This window comes from Athene cunicularia (assembly GCF_003259725.1).
Source record: "Athene cunicularia isolate RWA chromosome 15 unlocalized genomic scaffold, athCun1 chr15_part1, whole genome shotgun sequence".
Classification (NCBI taxonomy): Eukaryota; Metazoa; Chordata; class Aves; order Strigiformes; family Strigidae; genus Athene; species Athene cunicularia.
The window spans coordinates 4,635,475-4,655,224 of record NW_020799121.1 but is presented as its reverse complement, the minus strand read 5'-3'; the positions used below and the strand labels follow the sequence as shown (position 1 = coordinate 4,655,224).

At 41.6% G+C, this 19,750-nt stretch overlaps 1 protein-coding gene across 2 annotated transcripts; it reads right to left on the bottom strand.

The window, feature by feature from the left end:
* Positions 1–1,193: 1,193 nt before the first annotated feature.
* On the bottom strand, positions 1,194–19,642 carry LOC113486339 (melanotransferrin-like). 2 transcript variants are annotated; one of them, XM_026860115.1, is made up of 18 exons: positions 19,366–19,642; positions 15,872–16,009; positions 13,271–13,434; positions 12,075–12,174; positions 10,802–10,978; positions 10,149–10,311; positions 9,978–10,042; positions 9,137–9,294; positions 7,856–8,042; positions 7,537–7,685; positions 7,222–7,312; positions 6,851–6,919; positions 6,368–6,550; positions 5,925–6,081; positions 5,108–5,190; positions 3,678–3,862; positions 3,100–3,286; positions 1,194–2,364 (listed from the first exon to the last, which is right to left on the bottom strand). In XM_026860115.1, the coding sequence occupies exons 2-18, from the start codon at positions 15,921–15,923 to the stop codon at positions 2,309–2,311; spliced, it is 2,226 nt and encodes a 741-aa protein (XP_026715916.1). In that variant the 5' UTR covers positions 15,924–16,009; positions 19,366–19,642; the 3' UTR covers positions 1,194–2,308. The 2 variants fall into 2 exon arrangements, with proteins under 2 accessions (XP_026715916.1, XP_026715917.1); XM_026860116.1 differs by lacking the exon at positions 19,366–19,642 and adding an exon at positions 16,277–16,349.
* Positions 19,643–19,750: the final 108 nt, after the last annotated feature.

The window sequence follows — 19,750 nt, the reverse complement described above, 5'->3', positions numbered from 1 at the left end:
CTTTTACTGTTTCTTTTGTGTGTGTTTTTAATTTATGGAAATAAATTTTTCTGAGAACCTCTCAGTTTTTTAAGGCCTTCTTTAGGCTTGTATTAGTAAATATGCATGCTACATCTGTCTTGCATATGTGGGGGGAAGAGGTCAACTCTCCAAAGAGATTAACACCATTAAGTAACTGGGTGGGCTGCGGGTGGGCAGGGAGCAGCAATTCCAGTGTTCATCCATAGCCATACTTTAACAGAAACAGACCTGAGGGATCTTAGGCCTGATCCCAGCTACTGTTCATAGGGTTCAGACAGCATCCATCTCCCGAGGTAGCAGAGCAGTAGGAACCAGCCAGATATGTTCAGAAGGGGGAGATTCAAAACTGAAGCAGGGCACTGGTTCAGGTTTAAAGCATCAGGCTGACACTTTAAACGCAAGCTGAAGCACTGGAACACCAAAAAGGCCTATTAAGCATCTATGCCAAGAAACAGCTCCCCACCCTTCCAATCCCTGGAATCTCGTGTATAACCCAGATTTAAATTTATTGCTGTTCAGCTGCCTGCTGCTCTGGCCAGAGCCGAGCTGGCAGATGCAATTCATCGCTCTCCTAAACCCGTTTCCGACTGAAGCGCGGTGTTACGTGGGTCCTGCAGATGGCGTGTAAGCTCCAGTAAAGAAAGGAAGGGACCCCTCTCACAGACCTAAGCAAGCATCCTACTCTTCCCCCGCTGCTTCAGGGCTACAGCTTGCTGCCTGCAACGCAGCGTATGAGGATTTTGGTCAGTTACCATACTGGGACTTGCTTCATTCACTGTTTAGCTCTCCCCTTTTCCCCTGAGAGGTATGTGAGTTTGAACTTGCATCCTCTCTCTGGTGGTTGGTTAGTCAGTGTCAAACAGTGGGACAAATGAGATGAACAGTCAGCTAAGATGCACAGAATCCAAAACCCTTGTTACTGGGCAGACTGCAAATTTTTCTCTCTCATGAAGTGAATAGGGGGAGGAAATAGTAAATTAAACAACAGGAAAGATAATCTAGGCATGGAATGAACTGTTTAAAACCAGGTATTCTTAGCAGTGTTTTTTACAAATGAATACTGCTGCCTTGCTTTGTTGGTTTTGGTGGAGGGCTTTTTTAATGTTGGCAGATTTGTTGACTTTCTATTTGGCAGATACATTGACTTTATTGCAGCTGACCTGTTTTCATTATTTGCATCTCATTTATTGCTAGCAGAGGTAAATAGAGCTACAATATATGTAGCAAGGACTGGAAAGTTTTGGGTGAAGGATTTTTAAATTATTTTTTTAAATTAAAAATCTTATCCATGCCTGGTTCAGGGTACATGGGAGCAGAAGGTGATAACACTCTTGCAAACTGAAATGAGCCCTGCCCATGAAGAGCCATCCACCCAAAAACTTTATCTAAGTAAAAAATGAATACATGATACATTCTGTTCAAAACACTCCATATCATGTTCAGGCAGTTTCTGCTTGTAAAACCAATGCTGTTTAATCAATAAATCATCTTTTGACACTTCACAGAATCAGAGAATCAAAGTGCCAAAATACTACAAAGTAATGGTTGACATTTTTGACAGGGATGAATATCCATTGCTTTCCTTCACCTTAAAGTTGCAAGCATCCAGTTCTGCTGGCTATTAGATGCCTTAATACATTAATTTGTGAGATAAAAATATTTTGATTTACTAGTATAAATCCTTGGTTAAAAAAGCAAATACATTCTTCCCAGTTAAAAGCAGAAAAGACTACTTATACTGATAGCAATTACATATACAACCTATAGCATATACGCGTATTCAGCAAGGCCTCCCTAGCTGCAACCGAAATCATGGATAGAGGACGACAATGCTGCAACTACCAAAATGTCAGCTGATTTGGTTTTTTTTCTACATGGAAACAGTTTATAAGACAAGCAGGGTAAACTGCTACCAACTAACCCGTGACACTCATGACAGTTCATATTTTAGTCCATGGTACTGGCCCTGCTATATTTCCACAGAAACGCTGATTTCTCCACAGTAGCCGTACAGAACTGATGATCCTAGTTCTGTGCTGTAGGCTATGCAGACTGGCCTGTGCTGTTCCACATGATGCCATGCTCCAAACAAGAAAGGGGTGACATATAAGTAGTATTACATTATCATAAACATAAAATCTGCTTAAAAAAAAAAAAAAGATGAGAGTATTCAGCATACATTTCTAGAGGTGACTGTCTCCTTGCTGATTGGTTTGGATCGGTTGGACTTGCACATTTTCTTGTTTTCAACATTGATGGTGATGAAATGCCATGCAAAGTCTCTGTATTAGCTGTCATTTGATGAAGATTTACAGATATCCTGTTTGCAGAAGTCTAAGATGCCTACAAACCAGTAAGAAAGTATACACTTAAAGATGCTATCAGCTTTAAAAATTACAAATTCATCAGGTACTATTCACTAAAACAGTAGAATAGAGGTAAAATTCCCTTTCTGAATTGCAGTTCTTTAACAACTTGGACTCTTCATTTACTTCAATCCAGATTTTCAGATCCCAAAACAGCCTGACCTTGGCTCATAGACAGCTTTAGACAGAGCTAAAAGCATACTTCTTACAGCCTTCTGTGGAAAATAACGAAAAAGCTATCCCTTAAGTTTATAAAGGTTTTGATCTTGAGTTCTATAGTGTACTCTTTTTTAAAAGGTAATTATTTAATTTATTTTGAGGTTAATTCAAGAATTAAATATAAAATTTCTTATCTTTGGCATAAGTTTGGCATATCCAAATGAACATGACATTCCCTTTTCCCAGAACTAATATTTGGAATTGAAGGGGGAAAGCTCAGGGTGGGAATAAACCAGTCCTATTTCAATAACCTCATATTTGCTCTGAAATGTACTGTTTATTCTGTTCCTGCAGAGCTCCAGTTTCAGTGCTTTTGGATAGGAGTTATAAGAGGCTCTAAAGGAGCTCCAAACACAGTACTCCTTGGAAAACTGTGCTAACAGGATTATGTAGAACATACTTCTTTCAGTCTAAACAACAGGGCAATAGCTATGCACAGAAGGCTTCCTGCTTTGCATTTTTCTCTAATTCAGAGTTAAGAACTTGATATTACCTGCAGGTGTACAATTAAACACCAATTCTGCCAGCTGAAAGAAAGACACTCCAAGAATTTCCTGATAGCTCATGTGACTTGCATGAACAAGGTACTGAGTAGTGTCTTTGAAAAGCAGATCACTTCCACCATACTTCCACGACTGAAAGAGGTGGAATTCAGAATCCAGTTTGCTTCCCAGAGATTCCTAAAGAGAAAATAAGTGAGGTTCACAGCTTGGGTCATAAATAGCAAGGTTAAGCTGGTGACCCTCAGTTTTATAGAAACATCTAGCAGAAAAAAAAGGTTCTACTTTCACTTAGCACTGTCCTTATTCATACAAAAAGATGCAGTTGTGCAGCAGCTTATTTCTCAGCAAAAGTATGACCCCTGCGGAATGGCAGCTGGTGCCAAAATGCCCCTTCAGAGAATCCAAATAATTCTTTTCTCAATCTTCTACGCATACTCTTAATTCTTTCATATTGGACCTGGAGGAACTTTATGTACTTGGTATATAAAGCTTTTGATCTTGAAATGGTTTTTAGCAGTCGTACATAACAAGTGATAACACACTAGCTTTTTCCTTGTTACCTTCTTACCTGAGATTTCATTAGAAAGTCATAGATTTTTGTGACAGTGACTGGTCGAGTCATGACAGTGCTGGGGGGAATGGGGCCAAGGTTACAGCCTGCCCATTCTGTGACTGCAGCACGCGTTCCATCCGGACACAAGAGTTCAAAGTCAATAGGGGTATAACCTTTTGCCCAGCCAGAGCTGTCCAAATCTGAAAAGAAGATGAAGTGAAAGCAAATCCTTTTAAAAAATGAAAGCAGAAGACAGGGTGAATCTCATGGAAAATGTTAAAAATTGAGAGAAAGAAGTTTACTTAATATTTTCAAAACAAATGCAGCATGCTATGTCAGCGTTTATTAGAAACGATAAGGACCAGGGTACTGTTTTCACGGAGGAAACAGGTCAGTGAGCTTAAGCTGCACATATCAACTAAAAAGTAGTAATATCAAGGCATGTGAACAGCTTATCATGCCTCTTTTTCATCTGTAATCAGACTGCTTTCTGAAAACAATTCAGCCTGCATGTCCTTTGCTCCCGCAAACAAACCGCTCATTGTTTCATGAATTCCTGTGCGTTTCCAAGCCCTTATACCTCCACTTGATTTTAGAGATTCCTCTCTTAGAAAAGTCTCTTCTGTCACTGAAATTGCCTAAAATAGAATTTCGGTGTGCTTTATCAGGCTGAACAAAATGGGGGCTCCCTTTTTCTTCAACTCTATGAAAAGGCAGCATATTTTGGCTGTTAGAGCAGTACGCATAATTTAAGAGACTGAGGAGATTTAAGCTACTTCCGAAACCATTTTCATCAACGAAATCCAATTGCTAGACTGTTGCAAAGATCAGTATTTCCCAGGGGAAATTAAACATTTCACAGTGTACTAACAATGTTGTTTTACAAAGTGTGAAAGGCAAAATAATTTGTAGTACTTTCACCTATTAAACTACTTGGACAATTTATTCCACAAATGCCCATGAAACAACGTGAGGAAGCTGCCCTGTCATGATGAAGCCATAGAACATCTCCCAGCACAAGCAGCCCACAGCATCGCCCTTATCTGCTACTTTTATTCTTGAAACTCTGATTAAAAACAACGGGTACATGCACCATTGCTGCCTATGGGAGAAGGTCTGGTGAGAAGTCACTTGCTTTTTAAAGCTGTGAGCTCTCCAAAAACTAGTGCAGTCTCCAAGGATGATTACCACCCCCAGCACACACATTGGTCTTTGCACTTAGTGCAATTTCTCTCTCCTCTCCAAAACTGAACAGTATCTCAATTTTGAGCTTTACTGGAACACCTACATGCGGGAAGGTTCTTGCAATTTTCCAGTCACAAACACAATTTCATGGACCTAGATTAAACCTGTAAAAACTGATCCTTGAGAGTGATGGTCACTGTGTAGGAAGTAACTGACGCTAATGAACATTCTCAAAGGAAAAGAGAATATCTGCATCTCACTCTTTATGTTCTGGAGTAGGTTAGAGTGTTCCAGGAAAGCTACATCTCCAAAGCTTCTTCCACTGGGATTGCCAACTAGGCACCTAGTGTAGGAAAAAAATCAAGTTATCAGACACAGCCACTACAGGATGGCTGACATTTGGACGGTCATCTGAAGCTAAAACAGGAGTAGCTGGAAGTATCCCTCTTGTCTGTAATTACTTGGTTGTTATATGGAACAAGTCAGTGATGTCAGTATAGATCTCAGTGGACAGTGTTCATGTATTCGATAAGACAATCCCTTAAAGCAGCTCCCAAGTCAAAGTTGTGGCACAATGTCCATGCAGACTTACCTGTGCCTAGCCAGGAAAGAGAATGTAATTCAACTAAATGCATTATGTATATATATAAGACTGCTTTCACCTAGTTGAAGACAGAGGCGGTATTCTTCTCTGCCTCTGTCTTCAACTAATTTTTTTAATATTTCCAGTCTATTTAATTACCTCCTGTACCCTACACTGCTTCTTACGACATCACCTCTGCTCTCTGACCTTCTAACTACCTTCATACCTTCTCTTTAATTAATCTGTATCAATACTCTAAGCCTTACATATTTGGAAGCATTGCCTTGCTCTGGAAAGGGTTTCATAACTGGTTTAAATCATCAGTCAGCTGAACATCCCATAGCAACTGCAACAAAAACAAAATACATGCTAGCAAAAGCTTATACAGGCAGTTGCTTAAAAAAACCCACCCAAATTCCAGAGAAAACCATCAGCAAAATAATAAGCCAATTCTGGCTATTGCTCTGCATTTCTGACTCTGACAAAAAGCTCACCTGAGGGCTCCCATATTGCCATAGTAATGTTCGTTGTGACTTGCAGCACATCTGCTAGATACTCGAGCACCTTCCACCTCACTGTCTCCAATGCACACCTTGCACAGGTTTCCATCTGCTCCTGGCATGCACCCCTTCCAAAAGTAATTCTGATAAACTGAGTAAAGAAAAACAAGGTGAGATTAAGGTAAAGTATTCCAAAGCCTCTTCACACATGGGAAAAGACAGGCATGGAATTCCATCCTAATAGCTAGCAAGAACAGAGCTAAACAGTGTCAAGAATCTCTCATGGTCAGGTAGGAAGAAGAGCTGCTTCAGTACCCTCTGAGACTGCAGTCATCACTTGCTGGTCACTCCTCATGGCCCCATCTCCATTTTACTCCCAGATTTGGGGCTTCAGATCTCTGTGGTCTAGTCAACAGATAACCCAGAGCAGCCCTTACCAGAGTCAATGTCACAGTTCTCAGTATCATTCTCCAGAGCTCCCACTGTGTATCTGGAAAGAAATAACCATCCTCCAGGACTATACAGGTGACTGTGGCAGGATCGCCTTCCCCTAAGGTTATGGATGTTAATCTGTTTGGCGTTTTTCTTAGCGAGAGCAACAGCATAAACAGGCGGCAGTGCTGTAAAACAATGACAACAACCAGTTATACCAAGGCAATTAAGTATTCCAGACAGGTACAGCCCCCCTCTTCCCTCCCTCATCCTGTCATGGTATCTTCAGTTACAGTACAGGATCTGCACTCTGCTTAGCCACAAAGCTCTTGTCCTGGCTGCCAGGCATTATCTGTAAAGCTCCTACTGAACATGCACAAGAGCTCCTACTGAACATTCCCAAACCAACATGCAAAGACATTCCTACATTGCCAGGAGGCAATCTCAGGAAAATCTAAATATTTTGCCTTCTCAAAGTTGTCCTTTACCTTTATGCTTAAGATGAATTAGTTTCCCTGTTTCTTCTGAGCTCTCAGCAGCTGGAGCACAATCTCTCCCTGGAGAGGAGAGACAACCGTTAAGGATCCTGCAACTGCTGTTGTTCCTATTACATGGCAGCACCCCATCAAAAACCTTGCAATCCTCTTGAGCCAGGTCACCATCTCTGTCCCTTTTACAGAAGAGATACCATAAACAGCCAGACCAAATGCTAGAGCCAGTCACTGGAAGAGCTGGGAAGAATATTTGGACATACATATTGATTTCTGCTTCTATCACAAAACACCAAAAACTGTGGAAATTTAACCATATTCTTCAGTGGTGCTCCCTCCCTTCTTGCTAAGGTCACATGAGAACTTACCATAACATTCTACAGCTACAGGCACCAATCCACACCTCCCTGCAATGTAGACGTGTGTTGCATCCAGGGTGACCGCATCAGCCTCACTACTCTGCCAACAGCATTATAGAAAATAACAAAAACAGGATTCGCATGAATTGTGTAACCAAGCAGCTGTACTATCACACAGGTTGGAAATTCCCCTGTATAAATTGACTCTCATTCCCACTGGTTCCTTTAGTGTACAAGCTGTTTTTTCCTCTTGTTCAGCTCAGACAAGGACATACACACCCTCTGTGGTCTTAACATACACTCTGACCAGAGGGACTCTCCTACCTTGATCATTTCAATGCATTTGGTCATAGAAGTTGCTTGGACACAGACCAATGGGTCAGATTTGATGCTCAGTGCCCACTCCTCACATTTGCGAAGCTCAGCATCACTGATGCAGCACCAGCGCACAACACTGTTGTCCAAAGAGCTCCCTGAAATTAGAAGGAAGGAGCACAGTGAGATCATGTCACCTATGTGCCAATCTGTTCTTTGTTAAGGGGAAATTTAGGTCTATGCACTTGTGCCTGGCAGGGAGGAATAACATGGAAAGAGAACTTTTTCTTCCTTTTCCTTAGTTACAGTCCTCTAGAAGGCTCCTCACCTTCGTGGCCTAGTCCCTTAAGGAGAGCTACATAATCCAGACCAAGGACATAGGCAATCTCTAGCTGCTCCTCAAGAAGCTGCAGGTGCTGAGTGGCATCCCGGAACAGCAGGTTCTTTCCCCCAAAGGGTGCTGAAGTGAAGAGTTCAAACCTGGCTCTTTCCTTTCCTTTTCTCCCAAAGAGGCGCTAGGACAAGAACAATACTTTTAATTGCAATAAATCTGCTCATCCTTCCAGTAACAGGCAGCTTCATCCTTCCCTCCCTTCATATCAATGGTTTGTAACATAATACTCAGGGTTCCATCACACTGTGGTACAAAGTCCACAGGCACTGCAATGAGTGGATGGTTCCAGTCCTTAAAAGCATTATAGGATTAACTTTTTTGAAGATTTTTTTTCCCATCTTAGTTATTCCAATTTATTGGGCTCTGCTCAATGTCTCCTACCCTGGAAAGGCAACTGAGGGAGTATAGCTGAATGAGAACCACTTGTGATAAAGATCAGCACCTTAAAGGGGTGCAGGATATCGTATGCTTTATGATTGGGAAATACCATGTGCAAAGTACCTCTGTTCAGCCTGATGGTACTGGAAGAGAAGCAAGCACTGAGAAGTGTACTAGGAACACTGCTGCACAGCCATTGCTATGTATGGGGGAAAACAGCTGAGGTATGTGTTCATAAGTGCACAGACAAAGGCACAGGAAGATCTCTCAGTAGAGATTTTGTACAACTGCTGTCTACCAGAGTCCACTGGACAGCACAACCCAGCCCACTGGGTTGAATTATTCACTGGCTACTGGACTATTTTAAGGGCCAGATGGCTTCATAAATTCTTTAAATTTGCATTTAAATATACATTTCCAGTTCAGCTTCAAATAGAGCCCTGGATGTCAAGGTAATAGATACTATTTATAAGTTGAGAAAAAGAGAGGAACAAAGGTGAACGCTGCCTGAACCTATGCGTCACCCTCGGCTACATAAGAATTCAACTAAGTTCCAGGACAGGATAAACATCATCAGCCATTTTCCAGCTTGGGTGTTATGGCATCTTCCCCTTCTTTATTTATTTATTCTCAACCTTCCACAGAGGAACACTTTAGAGAAAAGTAGAACCTTCTTCCAGAAGCCAATGCAGGATCCTTCCCCAGAACAATTAATTTTTAGTACTTTGTTCACACTAACTATAAATTTCTCAAGAAAAAAGGCAAACTGGGTGGTAATGTCCAAAGATGGAAGAAAAACCTGTGTCTGGAGAAACACAGTTTACGATATCCACTCACTTGGACCATGCTAAGAAATTTGTTGGTGATCTTTTGGAAGTTGTGGCGGGTGACGACACCACGGCCAGGTCCCTTGCCCAAATTACAGGTGCTGTATTCAGCCAGCTCAGCTGTAGTCCCATCAGGACATAAGAGTTCATATTCCTGTTGTTCTGACTCTGAAACAAGAGGACACGCATGAATCTATGAAGTGAGACATGGCTTGACAGCAGGCACAGAGATGGAAGGTAAAACATTTTTCAGAGGAGGCTGCTCAAAAGATTATGCAGGCAGCACAGTGTAGCAAGCACACTTGAGAAAGTTGTCTTTGATATATTCTTCTCTTAACAAAGAGAGGGATCTCGGCCAGAGGTACTCCAAAATACTCATTAAGCTGTACCCCTGTAAATAGGTTTGTTTAAAAATACTTACTTGCAAATACTACTGCTAACCACCTCCAAAAACATCAGTACAGAGCTTGACTGAGTTTAAAAATACTAAACAGCTGTACAGGAACTGCATATTCTAGCAGCTCAATACACTGAATTTTAAAAGGAATCTTGTAACTCAGGCAACACGAATACTGACAGCTGCCTCAGAGACTTTAGGCTTGAGAAATCACCTGTATAAAAACATCTGTCTGCTCCCATTCTAAGAATCTCCTATGAGCAATTATTGCTCACTTAGTCTTTCCTCTTCTGTTTCCTTCTGACTTGCACAGAGAGACAAGAAATATCACTGAACTGCTTGCAAGGACTAAATTTTCCCTGGAAACAACAAAAAACATAAGCATATCCCCCAAACTCCCATGCAGGAAAGGGCACAGTCAAAGGTTAAAAGGAACCTGAGTTTCTAGGATTACCTGTGGCACTCATAATTGTTAAATGATCTAAAAAGGCAACATCTGCCACTCCATTCTTCAAGCACCTGCAGGAAGACAAATGCCAGCCTATTAACATGTCACCTGACTTTTTCTCCCTTTAAAGTTCTTTTTCTCCCCAGGTGAATTCAGTACCAGTGTCACAGAGCTCACCTGAAGGCTCCCTCAGAGTCATAGAAGGGTTCGTTACCGCTTGTCTCACAGAAGTGGTTCTTGTCTCTGACATAGGATTTTTGTCCTTGGCAGAGAGCACACAGTTGAGGAGCAGCAACACCAACACCAGGGATGCAACTTGCATTGAAATACTCACTGATTACTGCGGATGTAGGGGGGGGGAAGAAAGAAAAAAAGTCAAATCAGAAAAAATAGAAGAAGGAAAAGGGGCCAAACATATCATTAACATAACTAGGACTGTGGTGCTTAAAAAAAAAAAAAAAAAAAAAAAAAAGATAAATCAGCAAATGTGGTTTCATTGTCTAAATGTCAAAGTTGAAACATTTGCTGAAAACGGAGTGATCAAATTTCACTTGTTTAAAACCATCTTTGTGGTGGCTAGATATGTAAAGAATTGTTCCCTGTTGCATACAAAACACAAAGATTTCCTCTTTTGGTAACAATTCTGCCACTTTGAGGTCACTAGAAAAGTTCTGACAAGAGCTAAGAGCCAGTAGCAAAAACATGCCAGGAGGATATCTCAACCACAAAGCCCTTCAGCTTCCACACAGCTCAGTTCATCCTACATCTGCTTGCATGTCACTCACTTTTTCTGAGGGCAGAGACACAGCCCTACAGCTCCTATCGCCCACCTTGGCTCAGAGGCTGCGCCTCATCCCAGGAAAGATCATTTCTTGCAAGGAGAAAGCCAAGTGGAATATTCCAGCCTGATGTCCACCTGGCTCCATTGTGGCAGCTGCGTGCACCTCGTAGCCTCTGGATATCCAGAGTTCCTCGTCTGACAATGGCCACAGCAAACACGCAATTTCCTGCAATAGCACAAAATACGTAACAGGAATAACTAAATCCCAATTCTACAGCTTCCATCTGTGTACAGGAGTTCAACCGCTTCTGTGAACATGGCTAAGGAGAAAAAACCTCTTAGGTGCATGAAAAATAGGCACATATGCTTTACCATATACTGGCTACATGGCACCTTGTCAAACTGAGTGATGCAAGTGATGTCCAAAGCAAGAATGTAAAAATCTGGTGGAAAATGCTTGCAAGATGATCCCACTCCATCATCCGATGCAATTGCTGCTCAAGAATTTTGAACGTTTGTATCACACTGTTTAGGTATTGTAATGGAAATAACTCCTATGCCATATCCTCAGAACATACTTTCCACATGGAACGTATCAATTCCACTAGGATTTCATGGTTCTTCAGCCAAAACAAAATTCACCTCTGTTCCCATACTGTCCCCTTATTAGTTTCTTCCTACATTTATCTGCTAATTTGGCTTCCTTCTCAGATTCATGTCCCACAAGTATTTTCTACCATATACTTGATTTTGGCTCAGATTTATTTATTGGCTCAGATTTATTTATTTGGCTCAGATTTATTTATTTTTGCCTTATAAATCATTCATCGCACAGACTGTTCAGGTCTTCCAGGAAAGAAGAGGAATCTTACCATTACAAGATTCCTCACCTTATATTTGTGTCTCTTTAGGGTGAGAATGAGAGAATTAATTAATGAGAGAAGTAATCTCTTAAAGAACCGCTAGTAAATGTTCAGTTAAACTAGTAAAAAGCATGGTATAAGAACTGACACCGATGGAATAAAGCCCTTCTTACATGCTGTAGAACTCCCGTACACTTGTGCTGCAGGCAGCAGTAGATACACTTTGTCATAGTGACATTACTATAGGCAGAAAGGCTACTAGATACAAAACACCACTGGTATTTTATTCATCATCACTTAAGTATTTTAGAAACAGTTGTTAGTCACCTACATACTCCTATGAAGTTAATGAAAACATACAGAGTTTTTGTCAAGAATTCTTGAGTTGTGCCTTTCACTGCACGGCAATTTATTATCCAAATCAGAAGTACAGTTTATTCTTTTGCTTTATGAACCTACCTTGATCATAGATCTCCTTTGCCACCACTGTCAAACCATAGAGCTTTACAGCAGAGTAAACATCTCCAGCATCCAAGGAGGCAGCATCTGCTTTATTCACCTTAAAAACAACAGCAAAACCCTCAAAACAAATGTGCTTACAGGGAAATAAACAGCTTCAAGACCAGTTTCTGCCTGAGAAGTAGTAACAGGTGATTTTTACAAGCATTTGCTTAATTTTTAATTGAATCCCTGCTCTTAAGCATGGTAAAATGTTACCAATGAAGGCTGAGTTAATTCAAAAAATACCAGTTCTTTCTCACCTCTTTTTTGGGCCTTGCATTCCAAAAACTCAATTCTGATGCCAACTGAAGAAAAAAGGCAACCCCTATTTCCTCCTACTGCTCCCCCAAGACCCCAAATCCTTCTCAGAGTTCTCCTGGCTATAATCTTTCCATAACCCAGAAAGAGGAACTGAAATTTATTAACTAGGATTGCAGGACTGAAAGAAAACACAAAAGAAATTATTCCCTGAACCAACAAGAAAGGTTTTCTTTGTTTTGTTTTCCAGGTCAGATTTAGACTCCACTGAAGGCAGCTGGGACTGAATGAAAATGGAAACTGAAATTCTCTATTCCAACCAAGTTTTAGGTATGTAAATGAAATTATTATACAGCAGATGCTTATCTTCCTTCTTCATGGGTGATTTTTTTTCAAATCATATAGCATTATGAAAATTTCATTTCAGAAATGGACAACTACGAGAGCTTACACTTACAAAAGGTTTGATATCTAATTTTATTCAAATTAAAGATAGGAAAAAAGGCTTTGCTCCTTGCTTCAGGAAAGATGGACTAGGGGCTAAAACTAGCAGGGAATTAAGGGAAGAGAAAATATTCATCATAGTCAGAGTAGGACCAAAACCCATGAGCAAGAGGAATGCTCTGAGCAAGTTTTAATTTGGTAGTTTGGTTTTGTCCATTTATTTTCAAGCAGTTTTTGAATTATTTCCTGGAGCTTGCAAGGACATTAGCTGGGGTAAAATAGTACATCTAGTAGAATGCTCACAGGTTTTAATTCTTGCCTTTCAAGGCACTGTGTATATGCAATACCATCACTTCAGTATCATTTTATTCTCCCATGGATTCTGTTTACCAGTTAATTCTTCAAAAGAGGATTGGACTCAAAAACAGTTTTAAAAATCTCTGTGAACTCACCCTGATTTTATCAATGCAGTCATATGTATTGTGGGCTCTGATGCAAGAAATCCTAGCAAACGAATTGGCAGTAGCAAGGGGAAGCACAGCCGTAAGTGCTTTGGACAGTTCAGCACACTTTCTCTGCTCTAGGTCAGAAAGGGTGCACCATCGGAATTTCTTCCCTGTAGGATCAAAAAGAAATCAAGATTTATAGGATTTAGAGAAAAAAAAAAAACACCTCTCAGTTTAAGACCTTATGGAAGAGGAGGTTATTTTACTTTTTTTAACCTCACCTCAAAAGTAAATTGATTCTGCTCACTCACACACCCACATACTTACAGGCACCCAAGAGATAAGCCCAAGCAGCCTGACCAAGATCACTTTTGCCCAACAGGGAGGACTATGAATGTTTGCTGTTGAATCTTTACTATGTCACTTCGCTTCCTCTTCACTGGCAGCAAAAAACTCGCTTTTAGGTAGATTTTTCAAAAAACAACAATTCTTATGGCATGACCTTTTGCCGCAGAATCTTCCTTGCTTCATCCTCCATGAATTTTAGGCAAAGTTGCCACCCAAAATGAGGAAACAAAGGCAAGGACGTCCTTAGGCTATGGTCTGTTTTCCTGTTGGGACAGCCAGAAGGGGAATGGCACTTACAGTGCAGGATAACCTTGTTAACATCTTCCTGTTATCAGGCTGCAGTTTTTCTCCTAACAAATCAATTGTGATGTGACCTTAGCAGAGAACAGACCTTCTAATCTTGATGAAACAATGCATTCCCCAGGGTTTATCAGTTTTATTGCTGTTAATTGTGTCCTTGGTTATCAATACAGGCCATTCTCTTAAACTTTGATCTTCTGTTTCCTCTGGTGCTTTCACACACATATTCCTGTGCAGAATTCATCCATACCAATCTTAATATTTCTGTTACAAAGTTCTAGAAAACTCAGAACTAAGCCTGCAAGAGAACAAGAAATATAGAGGGAGGATGTTGATAGGGATCAAGTTGTTTTAGCTTTGTTGAATTTAGTCTTTAGAGAGGAGATTGTTGTTTTTTAAACAGCCAATAACTGGCATTGCAAGTCCCAGGTGTCTCACAGCACTGAGCTACATGCTTTGTTAGAATAGTAGTTCCTTCCCATTTCTTTCCAGACAAAGATGACTTGATTTTAAATTCAGACCCACATTAGAGCTCCAGAGTCAGAAAACCTTAGATCAGAGGAGAAGTGTGAAAATTTTAAGTTGGAAGAAATTAGTAATTAAATGGTACTTTATAATAGAGTAAACCAAACACTTCAGTGCAGGAGGTGAGGATCTGGGACTATTTGAAATTTTGATGGCAATTCTGTCACTCGGACCTTCTTCTGGTTTTAAACAATCTAGTATCTATTTCTTCAGCAATCACAAGTGACTTGCTGGATTTCCCTCAAGATGGAGGGGTTTCTCTTCCATGAAAACACCCACTATGAAAGACAGAAACTAGGGACGATCTGGTTATTGACAATGAAGAATCATGTACTACGTTGAACAGAGTATTGAATAAACATTAACAACAAAATCCTCAAAATCCTACCTCTTTCAAGCAAGAAGTAAGAATTCATTTTTGGTTGCCAAACAAAGAGATTAAATAACCTGCACAGGAACACTGCAGAACTGAACTAGTCAGTTGTCAGGTCTTTTTCCAGCTGAAAACTAGGTAACCAAATACAAAAAGCCCCAGAACAATGTCAGCAGAAAGAAGAGGTTAGGAGGATGCAATTAGAAGTGGAGAAAGTGAAACCTCCTTTTCCAGCAGGAGTCGGGGTTTACTTGGTTTAAACTGACTATAAAGCTACATCTTAAGGCTGGAGTCCAGACATGTCAACAAAATTTCCTCTTTTGCTTTAGGCTCCAGTTATTCCATCTTGGATGTACTATGTTATATTCTTCCTAATAAATGCCTTCTACTCTGAAATATATGATCATATAGATCTCAAGAAAATACTATACATTTAAGGAGGGAAAAAAAAAAATTATTATATATAAAACCAGCATGCCGTTATGTAACTTGAAAGAATCTTATACCATGTAATGAAAACCAGGATTGAATGCATAGAAAATACTACACCATCTGTAACATTGTCATTTCCAGATGTTTGAGCATTTGGCTGTCTGGTGATCTATTAATATTAAACAAAAATATTGCCTGGAATAAATAATGCTTACAATTAAAACACTGAAGTTTTATTTCTTTGAGCATAGCATCAGACATTAGTACGCCACTTGTTCTGACGCTAATTGAGCACATTTCCAAAATGAACCCATTGTGGTTTTAGAGGGGAGCAGCTTGAAATACACTGATTCATTCTGACAGCATTAATGAGCACACAGATCTCAACTATTCAAAGGAAACAAACCTTCACTGAATTACTAAGAAACATCAAGCTGCTTCAAAACTAACAGGGTCACCATCTGTCAATGATCAAACAGGAAAAATACAGGCAAATGGAAATCACAGACACAGTTCTAGCTGAAACTTTTTGCACAGAAGAAAACAAAACCAAAGCCTATGTTAGAGTTTGTATTCTGGTAATCCATCCAGAGGTCACCTTTCTCCTTCCCTCTCTGCATCAGCCTTACCTGAAGACAGCAAAGTGAAGATGATTAGGACAATTAAAATCACTGTCTTCATGATTACAGCAGTTCAGCAAGGATCCTCTCTCTACCCTGACGCTCTGCTTTCTCATACCAGGAATTCCACAGTGATGACCAAAGCTTCTGGAAGATAACAAAGGGGGTTTAGGCATCAACAAGGATAAACCAAGATTTAAGAAAAAAACCCAAACTGACAGAGGATGGTATATCCTTGAATGCAGAGGACAAAGGGACAGTGCCCTATTCTTATCCACAGATAGAAAATAGCTGTGTGTCTTCTGCATTGTTATGAACAGACACAGGAAGAAATGTAAGCCTCTGCTTTTGAAATAAATTGTGCTTCTGTTTCAAGAGGCACCAAAATGCCTTTGGGAGATAGATAAGACTTACATCTATCTTACAAAAAGGACAAAAGCTAAGCGAATTGTCCAAACTACTGAACATATCTCTCTACAGAAAGTTGAAGGGTCCTTCTTACTGTATTTTCTTACTGTATTTTCTCACCTAATAATGGTTTATCTACTGAGTAATTTAAAACAAAAAGTAATCCTATGCCTCCCTAAGCAATCACACACAGAATCACAGATCATCTAGGTTGTAAAGGACCCTGGAGATCATCCAGTCCAACCGTTCGCCTAGCACAGTTCCCACCTACAGCATATCCTTAAGCTCCAAATTGACCCGACTCTTGAACCCCTCCAGGGATGGGCACTCCACCACCTCCCTGGGCAGCCCATTCCAATGCCCAACAACCCCTTCTGGAAAGAAATGCTTCCTAATATCTAGTCTGAACTTTCCCCGACGCAACTTGAGGCCATTCCCTCTTGTCCTGTCCCTTTCTACTAGGCTACAGAGGCTCATCCCCAGCTCTCTTCACCCTCCTTTCAGGTAGTTCTAGAGGGCGATGAGGTCTCCCCTCAGCCTCCTCTTCTCCAGGCTAAACCCCCCCAGTTCCCTCAGCCGCTCCCCATCAGACCTGTGCTCCAGACCCTGCACCAGCTTCGTTGCCCTTCTCTGGACACGCTCGAGTCATTCAATGGCCTTTTTGTAGTGAGGGGCCCAAAACTGAACACAGGAATCGAGGTGCGGCCTCACCAGTGCCAGTACAGGGGTCAGATCCCTTCCCTGTCCCTGCTGGCCACACTAATCCTGATGCAAGCCAGGATGCCATTGGACTTCTTGGCCCCCTGAGCACACTGCTGGCTCATATTAAGCTGGCTGTCAATCACCCGCCCCAGGTCCCTCTCTGACTGGCAGCTCTCCAGCCACTCCTCCCCAGGCCTGTAGCGCTGCTGGGGGTTGTTGTGGCCCAAGTGCAGCCCCTGGCATTTGCCCCTATTGAAGCTCATGCAGTTGGGCTCAGCCCATGGCTCCAGCCTGTCCAGGTCTCTCTGCAGAGCCTCCCCGCCCTCGAGCAGATCAACACTCCCACCCAACTGCATGTTGTCTGCAAACTGACTGAGGGGGCACTCCATCCCCTCGTCTAGATCATCAATAAAGATGTTAAACAGGAGTGGCCCCAAAACCGAGCCCTGGGGGACACCACTTGTGACCGGCCGCCAACTGGATTTAACTCCATTTACCACAACTCTCTGGGCCCGGCCGTCCAGCCAGTTTTTTACCCAGCGAAGTGTTCAGAACACAACTGTGACACTGATGACTTTCTTGACTCTCTTGTTTCCATTCTAGCACAGCAGTCTCACCCTAACTGGCTTATTTCCCTGTTTTCTAACACTTAGCCTGGGGCATTACCTCTTAAGTACTTTACAGCAGCCATGATTAACATCATTAATTCTACCGAAAGGAAAAAAAATACATACTTAAATATATACACATACATATACATCGATAAGCAGAAGTGTGCATACTGAACTGATCTGATGATGCATAAAATATTGCTAATATGGTTTCATCTTTCCTGTTCAGGAAAGAACTGACTGTTCCAAGAGTCCTGGAGAAAGAAAGTCTTTTTCCTCGTTTTGTTTTCGTTCCTCATCTTCTGGGTTTTCTTAGTACTTTCTCTGTTTCATGTATTTTTACCAATACTTCTCCCAGATTTCTTTTGTTGCCTTATGTACTCTTCCCTAGGGATTTAACGTCCTTACTCCCCACTTCTTTCACATTCACATACATGTATTCCATTGCTTGTATCTGTGTTTTGTAAGTTCCCTCACTGGATCTGCAGCATTTGTTGAGGTGTTTTGTTTCCCACCAATCCAGTCACAGGAGTTACATTTCTCACTCCTTCCTGCACTACTCGAAAAAAATGTTCTCAAGCCATAAGATCTCCTTTCTCTTATTTGCTTGGAGAACAACTGTGGTATTAATCCACTTGATTCGCGGAAAAAAGACTCTACAACTCAAATACAGCTCAACTTGGCTCAACTGCACAGGTCTAGCACAGCTCAGTACCGTTTGGGAAGTATGTTTTATTCCTCAGTGAAAGCAGTCTGTATAACCTTTTGAAACAATATATTATCAGATGTTAAAAAAACCTTCCAGAAATGTAAGGACAAAACACACGATAAAAGTAATTTTAAAGTAATTAAAGGTCCACATATTTCCTTTTAATTCCAGGGAGAAAGATCAGGACAATCATTAATCAGTCAATGTCAATTAATAGACACTACAAACAAGTGTGTTTCATTTAACTACACCTTAACCTCTGAATCACTCCTGAATCACTTCTGGGGAAACGTGTCCGTCAGGCCCACCAGCAGGGAGCAGTTACACATCAAAGCTAATGGCTCTCGCAATGCTCCTAGCAAAGCGCCTAACAGGAGCAAATCCCACCTTCTTTCAGGTTTGACTTCCTGCCAATCCTGCCATTGTGTACAGGATATACTGACATCCCACCAACTCAGTCAGCTAGTCAGATAACTATTACATGAGGCCTGCATCCGGATCTCTGCTCAAATTTTACATATTTTTTTTAAAAAAAAGAGGCTTTCCTGTACACTTCGAAGATACTTTACAGATACTGTGCTGCTGCCTGTGGTGATGTGAAAAAAACAGAATGACATGAAGATGTTGTAGACTTCATTTAGGTGTGGTGGGGAAAACAACCATTAATTACAAATGTAAAGTAATCAGGTCTGCCAAGAATGTGTCCCAAAGCACTGAGGATGCAGAGACACGGCAACAGGACTCTGGAATTCTTTTCCTGCTGATTCACCCTATGAAACTACTTCCCTGCCACTGTCAGAAAATGGTAGGGAGCTACTTCCCAGTAATGTACTGTCTATGCATCTATCAAGGGATGCATCGAAAAGGATGGAAACCAAATAATCTCTATGAAATCCCCTCAGTGCTGCTAAAATCTAAGGCAAGGGATACCAGAGTAGGAATAGATGTTGCTGCACTACCTGGCTGACCTCTCACTTGCAGGAACAGCATTGTGTCTGTCCCGTTATGTCCCCTTCAGTAGAATCCCTGCCCTGACACCCCTGGTGCTGCCGTATCTGTGGTCAAGGACTTACCTGCCCCTCAACAGCAACACTGAGAAGCAGCTGAACGCCAACTGCCTCATCCTCAGCTGCCCAAGCAGCAGTCTTCTCCTGAAGCCATACCTCCCTTTGGGCAAGAGCTTTGTCCTGATACCGTACCGCTTTGTGGAGCTGCCTTGTCCCCATCCCTCAGGGACCACCCTGTCCCCACACTGCACCCCTGGAACGGCCCTGCGCCCACGCCATGTCCCCTCAGGGACGGCCCTGTCCCCGCGGAGAAGAGCCCTCAGCACGTACACATCCCCCTCTGGGAACAGCCCGTGTCCCCACTCCGGAGCTCCCCTGAGGAGCGGCCCGGCCCCTACACACCGCATTCCCCTCAGGTACCGGCCCGGGAGCGCCCCACTCCCCTCCCGCC

What these genes read in the sequence shown, in the direction of transcription:
- LOC113486339 (XM_026860115.1), bottom strand. Translation starts at nt 15,923, where the DNA reads ATGAAGACAGTGATTTTAATTGTCCTAATCATCTTCACTTTGCTGTCT. An exon ending in GGCGCAGCCTCTGAGCCAAG is followed by an intron (nt 10,312 to 10,801) that starts GTGGGCGATAGG and finishes CTACATCCGCAG; the next exon opens with TAATCAGTGAGTATTTCAAT. An exon ending in GAACTGTGACATTGACTCTG is followed by an intron (nt 6,082 to 6,367) that starts GTAAGGGCTGCT and finishes TTCTTTACTCAG; the next exon opens with TTTATCAGAATTACTTTTGG.